Source organism: Beta vulgaris, chromosome 9 (assembly GCF_026745355.1).
Source record: "Beta vulgaris subsp. vulgaris cultivar EL10 chromosome 9, EL10.2, whole genome shotgun sequence".
NCBI classification, from domain to species: Eukaryota; Viridiplantae; Streptophyta; class Magnoliopsida; order Caryophyllales; family Amaranthaceae; genus Beta; species Beta vulgaris.
Window position 1 is genome coordinate 46,689,671 of NC_079210.1, and position 8,823 is coordinate 46,698,493.

Sequence of the window (8,823 nt, forward strand, 5' to 3'; positions counted from 1 at the left end):
CAAATATCATTCTATATACATAGCTTATGCACTTTTTTTTTTTTTTCCAGAAGCACCCTATGTTATTATTTATTTGTAACGTAACTATTATTTATTACTGCCTTCTTCTATATTAAATATAACATATAAACTTAACAATTAACACATTGGCTAACAAATCATACCGTTTGGAGAATGGACAAAAAATTTCCTCCAGTTTTTCTGGAAGAAAGAGGGGGTTAAATCAGAGAGAGTCAAGGAGTTCGTAACCACACCCTGGTCGATATGGATCTACAGGAATAATATAGTTTTTAGAAACCTATATGAGGACCCGACAATCATTTAAAAAAGAAAAGATGATTTGTTGAGAGAGTGTATTGAGAGCAATAGAATAAAGGAGTCCTATCGTACCAAATTCCCCTCTTCAGATGAAGACCAACGTAGTACTCCTGACTCACAAGAAAACTCTAGCCAGCAAGAAATGTGTCATTCTAGTAGACGGAGCTTGGAAAAGAAACAAGAATAAGCATCCAAGAGCAGGTATCGGTTGGTTGTTAGACTTTGTGATCAATGAGAGAACCGGATATCCACTCCAAGGCACGGAAACTACGCTTTCCTATTAGTTTAATTTCGCCCCTCTAGGATCACCGGGTTAACACGAAATAACTAATGAGATACAATGGAGAGAACAATCCACTTAGATGATCTTCTAAGTGAATCAAACAAGAACTTGTCTTTTTGTGTTTGTGAAGAACACTCAAGAGAAGATTGCAAGTTTTCTCTTAAGCTAAGCAAGAAGGTTTGAGAGTATAGAAAATCTGATTTTTCTTCTAACCCTCACTCATAGGAATCCCAAGGTTTATATAGGAAGAATAAACCTTTCATTGACTAGGGAGGTTAATCACATAACCCCCATCTTAATCACATTGACAAGAGGGTTAATCACATAACCCCCATCTTAATCACTCATCAAAGGTCTTTAATCTACTGATTAAAGGACCTTAAAAGTCATTAAAATGATCAACAAAGCATCACAACGGATATAAAACCGTCGAGGCAATTTTCGCATTCCAAGGCAGAAGACACGTCGCGACTCGCGAAGAAGCTCGCGAGTCGCGAGGCGCTGGTCGCGACCCGCGACTCATGTCGCGACTCGCGACGGGCCACTGGTCGCGACTCGCGACTCCTGTCGCGACTCGCGGCCAGTCTTCTGTCTCCCTTGGTTTATCAATGCGTTTTGCCACTTGATGCACACTAGCTTTTGCATACTAGACCTCCTCCTCTTCTAGTACATACCCTTATGAGTTTCAAACCCATTACCCTATAAATGTTCCAACAATCCTCCTCCCATTTATAGGGTAATGTTGAAAAGTTTTTCAACTTGCTATAAATCGCAAACACACATGTTCATGCATCATGGAAATATCTAACGATTGAATTTCCATTTAGTAAAAGTAATCTTTACAATAATTTAGATCATAATGATAGACAAAGCTTTGAATCATATAACCATTACAAATTATTGAAGTTACTAATACACACAAACATAAACTAGGTTCTTAAAACCTCCGACACCTATGAAGCCTTGGTGTCCATATCCATTCATAAGCATTCCAAGTCAAGCCTAAGACTTGATGAAGCGGCCAAACTTCTAGCTTACATAGGTAAATCTTTCCGGACATGCTCCTACAATTGAGCACCTTATCAAAGATTTATTAAGAATAAAATTCAACCTCTTTATCATTGTAGCAACAAGCACTAACCTCGGGATGTATTAAACAAGTGCTCCCAACCTCTTAGAGAAGTACTATCCTCCTTGAATTTGAGATCTAACGTTGTATTAGACATCAAATAGAGTTTTCCTTCACCATAGGTTGATCAATAGGCTTAAGACCCATCCCTTTGTTCATTTTGTTCACTAGTTCCCTTGACAACGGTTTTGTAAACGTATCCGCCAAGTTCAAACTAGACCGAACAAAATTAATAGTTATACAACTATTCCTTATCATTTCCCGCACATAGCTATGTCTAACTCCAATGTGCCTTGACTTGCCATTGTAGACTTCACTATATGCTTTAGCTATGGTTGATGCACTATCACAATGGATAGCAAGAGGTGACATTGGTTTCACCCATAAGTCCACCTCACTCAACACATTCCTTAGCCATTCCGCTTCTTGGCAACAAGAAGCCAAAGCAATGAATTCCGATGCCATAGTGGAATCCGTTATACATGTTTGCTTCTTGGAAGCCCATGAAATGGCACCTCCTCCAAGAAGAAACACCCAACCACTAGTGGATGAATAATCTTCCTTATTCGAAATCCAACTAGCATCCGAGTAACCTTCTAAGATAGAAGGTTCTCTTTGTATGTTATGACATAATCCAAGGTCTTATTCAAGTACCTTAACACTCTTCTCAATGCTTGCCAATGCAACATACTAGGATTACTAGTATACCTACTGAGCTTGCCAATAGCAAAGGCTATATCCGGCCGAGTGCTAGTCATAGCATACATCAAGCTTCCAATTAAGCTTGCATACTCCAATTGTGAAATTGGAGTACCACTACTCGGAACCAAGTGAATACTAGGATCCATAGGAGTAGCAAAATGAGTCGAATTTGACTCATTATACCTCTTGACCACTTTCTCAATATAATGAGATTGTGATAAAGAAAACGACCCTTTCCCTCTTATTATTCTAATACCTAGAATAACATCCGCTTCACCCAAATCTTTCATGGAGAAGCTAGAGGAAAGGAAGACTTTGGTCTTTTCCACTTGTTCCAAATCAGTCCCAAAAATAAGCATATCATCAACATATAAGCAAATTATAACTCCTTTACCGTTATTATCAAATTTGCTATATACACACTTATCGGACTGATTTATTTTGAACCCACTAGACAACACAACTTCATCAAATTTTTGATGCCATTGCTTAGGTGCTTGTTTAAGACCATACAAAGATCTAACAATTTGCAAACTTTAGTTTCTTGACCTTTAACCACAAACCCTTCAGGTTGATTCATGTACACTTCCTCCTCCAATTCACCATTAAGAAAAGCAGTTTTTACATCCATTTGGTGAATTACTAGACCATGAATCGCAGCTAATGCTATCAATAGTCTAATAGTAGTTCTAGCTACTGGAGCATAAGTATCAAAGTAATCGATACCATATCTTTGCCTAAAACCTTGGACCACTAACCGGGCCTTATGTTTTAGTATGGTTCCATCGATTTTCTTTTTCCTTACAAAAATCCATTTACAACCTAGGGGTTTGCAACCGGGAGGTAAATTAGCTAAAATCCAAGTGTGATTACCCATTATAGAATCCATTTCATCATTCACTGCCTCTTTCCAGAAAGCAGAATCATGAGACTTCATAGCCTCATCAAAGGACCTAGGATCCTCCTCCATATTGTAACAATATGAAATTTGAGTCGAAATTGACTCCCTTGACCCTTCAACTAAATATAGTTGAAAATCCGGTCCAAAAGATTTCTCTTTTCTAATTCGTTTACTTTTCCTAATTTCCGGTGTTGTAGTATCATGATCATTTGAATGTCATCTACAACATTGGAACTAGTACTAGGTATCATGTCCTTTGGTCTGGAATCGATGAGAATCTAGTCTCATCAAATATTGCATCCCTTGACTCTATCACGGAGTGAATAGAGACAAAGTCATTGGGCTCAATGACATAAAACCTATAGGCTTTGCTATGTACCGCATAGCCTATAAAAATGCAATCAATTCCTTTTTCACCTAAAGTTTTCCTTTTAGGTTCCGTCAATTTGACAATTGCCCTACAACCCCATACCTTAAGGTAATTGAGATTAGGCTTTTTATTACACCAAAGTTCATAAGGGGTAGTCTTATTCCTTTTATTAGGAACTCGATTTAAAATGTAACATGCAGTTAAAATTGCATCACCCCAAAAACCGTCATTAAGACCCGAATTAGAAAGCATGGTATTAACCATTTCTTTTAGGACCCTATTTTTCCTTTCCGCTATACCATTACTTTGAGGTGAGTATGGGGCGGTTGTTTCATGAATTACACCAATGGAACTAAAATAACTTGGATTATAATATTCACCACCCCTATCCGTTCGAAGTCTTTTAATCTTTTGATTAAGTTGGAGTTCCACTTCGATTTTAAAGGTCTTAAACTTTTCTAGTGCTTCATCTTTAGTAAATAAAAATATATGTAACAAAACCTTGAAAAATCATCAATAAAAGTTACAATATATTTTTTATTTCCTAAAGAAGGTGAACTATGAAAGTCACACAAGTCACTATGCACCAATTCAAGCAATACCGTTTGTCTAGTCACACTAGGATAAGGATTTTTTGTAATTTTATTTAGCACGCAAGTGTGACACTTCTCTAACTTTAAATCGAAAGGAGGTATCAACCCCATTTTAGACATGTCATATAATCTACGATAATTCACATGACATAAACGATTGTGCCATAGAGAAGAAACATCAAGCATGTAAATAGAACTAGTACCAATTTTATTATCAATACTAAATTTAAACATTCCATTACAAAAGAAACCTTGTCCAACAAAAATACCACCCTTGGAAAGTACAAATTTATCCGACTCAAAAACAACTTTAAAACCATACTTATTCAAGAGACCTCCTGACACAGATTCTTCCTAACTTCCGGTACATACACAACATCCCGGAGAGTTAAAGTCTTTCCCGAGGTTAACAACAATTCTACTTGGCCTATGCCTCTAGCCTTTACCGTAGAATCATTCCCCATATACAAGATTGGACCATCATCCAAATCTTTCAAAGACTTGAAGAAATCCTTGTTATTGCACACATGTCTAGAGGCTCCCGAATCTATCCACCAAGAATCATCAACCTGCACACACATAATTTCAGAAATCATAGCAACAAAATGCATTTCTTCAATTACATTAACATGTGCATTGTTACCTTGGTTTTGAACAACACTAGGTTGTGTGTTCTTTGTCTTCTTCTTGTTGTTAGAAGGACAATCCCTCTTTAGATGAGGACCATTGCATATCCAACAAGAGAGGGTCTTCCTCTTCTTGTTTGCAACATTGTTTTTGTTATGGTTGTTGGTTGTTGTTGTTGTTGGATTTCTTGGTCTTACTAGACCCACCAACCTCTACCAAATTAACGGTAGATTTAGGAATACTAGGAGTAGTATCCTTAACCCCATCTTGAGCCCGGATCCCCTCTTCAATACGAAGATGAGTTCCTAATTGCTCCATGGACATGTCTTCCTTTTTATGTTTTAAAAGATGTTTTGTATCTTTCCAAGAATTTGGTAATTTGTCAATGATTGAGGCAACCGCAATTGCCTCATCCATCACCATACCATGTGATCTTATTTGGTTCAAAATATGATGAACCTCATGGAATTGCTCCATAATAGGCCGATCATTAGTCATTTTAAAAGAATTAAAATTACTAACAAGGAATTTCTTACTTGAAGCATCTTCCGAAATGTACTTGGCCTCAAGAGCATCCCAAAGTTCCTTTGCACTCTCCACATTTTGGTAGAGATCAAACAACGGGTCGGTGAGAGAGTTGAGAATATGACCACGACAAATGTAGTCATCATTCTCCCACTTGATCCTCTTCCTAGTAGTCTCAAGAGGCTCTTCCTCTCCATCTTCCGGGAGTGGTGGCATAGGAGTTGATAACACATACACCACATTCAAGGCGGTCAACAAGAATTGCATCTTCTTTTGCCACCTCCGATAGCCCACCCCCTCAAACTTATCCAACTTTTGGAAGTTCATAGTCATGTCCTTGAGTGATTGAGCCATATCCGAAAAGAAAGAAAATTAAACTAATAGATTGTTAGATTGTGATCAATGAGAGAACCGGATATCCACTCCAAGGCACGGAAACTACGCTTTCCTATTAGTTTAATTTCGCCCCTCTAGGATCACCGGGTTAACACGAAATAACTAATGAGATACAATGGAGAGAAACAATCCACTTAGATGATCTTCTAAGTGAATCAAACAAGAACTTGTTTTTGTGTTTGTGAAGAACACTCAAGAGAAGATTGCAAGTTTTCTCTTAAGCTAAGCAAGAAGTTTTGAGAGTATAGAAAATCTGATTTTTCTTCTAACCCTCACTCATAGGAATCCCAAGGTTTATATAGGAAGAATAAACCTTTCATTGACTAGGGAGGTTAATCACATAACCCCCATCTTAATCACATTGACAAGAGGTTAATCACATAACCCCCATCTTAATCACTCATCAAAGGTCTTTAATCTACTGATTAAAGGACCTTAAAAGTCATTAAAATGATCAACAAAGCATCACAACGGATATAAAACCGTCGAGGCAACTTTTCGCATTCCAAGGCAGAAGACACGTCGCGACTCGCGAAGAAGCTCGCGAGTCGCGAGGCGCTGGTCGCGACTCGCGACGGCCACTGGTCGCGACTCGCGACTCCTGTCGCGACTCGCGGCCAGTCTTCTGTCTCCCTTGGTTTATCAATGCGTTTTGCCACTTGATGCACACTAGTCTTTTACATACTAGACCTCCTCCTCTTCTAGTACATACCCCTATGAGTCTCAAACCCATTACCCTATAAATGTTCCAACATTGGTCGGCCTACGTCAATGAAGTGAAATTTTTTGAAGGAAATTCTTCGATCATAGCTTCGTCAGCGCTTCAAGCAGAGGCCTTTGCTATTCATAGAGGGCTCTATGAAGCTCAAGCGAGAGGAATCAGACATCTTCAAATCCATTCAGACTCCAAGGAAGTAGTTCGAGCTTGCGATGGGCAGGATCAAGCTTTTGAAATAACCACCCTTTTAATTGATATTAAAGCCATCCGTAGGAAGTTTAGTTACTGTGAGATAAGGAATGTAAGTAGAATGGATGTTACTCCGGCCCATAGATTGGCCATAACAGCTAGGCAAGGTAAATTAGTTTCCTAGTTTGTCCTGTTTGGTCTTGTTGGCAAAAAAAAAAAAAAAAAACACATTGGCTAAGGAAGTTATGTGAAAAAATAGATACATAGAGATTAATCTCCACCCGCCCTGCCCCATCCACGCTCATATCGCTTCTCTTTCATCTCATACCCTACTCTCAATTAAAAATATATATATATTATATATATATATATATATATATATATATATAGTAGAATATTTATTGTTAAAATTCAATTTAATACTTATATTATTAATAATTTTATTTTCCAACTATAGTACTGGCAGATTGTTCAAGATTATTAGGAGCATAGTTGCAAAGTGGGTACGTCACTGGTACAAGTACCCCTGAGTCCCCTCTGGCTAGTGGCGAGGAGATGGGTTTATATACGTACTCATTGGGGCAGGGATAGATCTAGAATTTCCCCATAATAAATGGTGGGATGGGAATTGAGACAAGAATTTTATATAGGTGCGAACGTAGAGGGACCATCCTACGCACCCGCGCCTGTATTATTGCCACTCTTAGGCTATGTTTAATTCACTTGAAATTTTCTGATATGAACTTATTTAATATGATCTGAACTTATTTTTCTGATCTAATCTGATTTACAAGATCTTATCTTTTATAAAATATATTATTACTATTATATTGTTACTTTGTACGTAATTCATTATTATGCAATACATTATAAGATCTTATTTATAGTATTACTATTATTACCATTTTATTTCTATCACAACTTTTACCCAACTTTTATTAATAATAATTTATTATTATCATTATTCTAATAACAACAACAATAATCATAATCGTAATAATAATAATTATTACTAAAAATAATTCTATAGCCCAAATAATTAATTTATAAGAGCACTTCTAAAAATTTTCACACTTTCCCTTAAAAATATATGTTTCACATTTGAGAAGTCGGCAGACTCAACTCATTTTTTTCATATAAAATAAAATAAGATATACAAACAACTATGAAACTTTACCTAAGTACTACTACTAATTTCTTTTTTACGTTGCACACCACGCAACCTCCCCTAGCCCCCTCATTTGCTCTGTGAACATTGATAATTTCATTTTTTTTAAAAAAAATTCTTTCAGCAAAAATTCTCTCTCCATTATTTTCAGTTTTTTTAAAATTGTGATATATATGTTCAATGACTTGCGCAAGAAAGAAATGGATAGGGTGCAACTTCAAATAGCTAGAGAGATTTGGAATTCGGTAGGAAGAGGTATACATGATCTCAATTTATAATTTGTATCTCGCACTTAGCTTATTTTGAAATGTAATTCGAACTTAGTATTTCGTTGTCATGAATTTGAGCTATCATATTTTATATATTTCTTATTTTTGCGCCAATCTTATGCAAAGCGTGGATGGTGGACTAGAGACCACCTTCCTCTATGTGGTCCTACTCTAAAACGCATTATTTTAAATATGAAACGCGATTTGAAGGAAGAGAAATAAATTAAAAAAAAAACAGAAAAGGAAATATTTTTTTAAAAAAACAAAATGATAAAAATTTCCCAAAAATTGCGCTAGATGGCGTGGAATTTATAGGAAAAGGAGAAAGAAAAATAAAAAAAAAAAGAAAATGGTTAATTTGCACTGATAACTACCCACGCAAGATTTGTGGAATGATCCTGTAAACTTTATTTTTCTTTTAACAAAAAAAAAAAAACTACCATTATTTATTAGTTTTCATTTTTGCAAACATTGATATATTCTATTTTAGTTTGACTTATTATTCACACTAAATTTACGAAGTACTACTGGATTAACTCATTCTCCAAAAAAAAAATTACATATAATTTAAAGAACATACTTTTTAGGTAAAAAGAACATATAATTTAGATTGAAAGAACATACTTTTCAGTTAA

At 36.2% G+C, this 8,823-nt stretch overlaps 1 protein-coding gene across 1 annotated transcript; it reads right to left on the minus strand.

Moving 5' to 3' along the window:
- Window positions 1-4,445: 4,445 nt before the first annotated feature.
- On the minus strand, window positions 4,446-5,840 carry LOC130590055 (uncharacterized). The gene is made up of 2 exons (XM_057391945.1): window positions 4,940-5,840; window positions 4,446-4,865 (listed from the first exon to the last, which is right to left on the minus strand). Exon 1 carries the CDS (start codon window positions 5,800-5,802, stop codon window positions 5,077-5,079), a length of 726 nt encoding a protein of 241 aa, XP_057247928.1. The 5' UTR covers window positions 5,803-5,840; the 3' UTR covers window positions 4,446-4,865; window positions 4,940-5,076.
- Window positions 5,841-8,823: the final 2,983 nt, after the last annotated feature.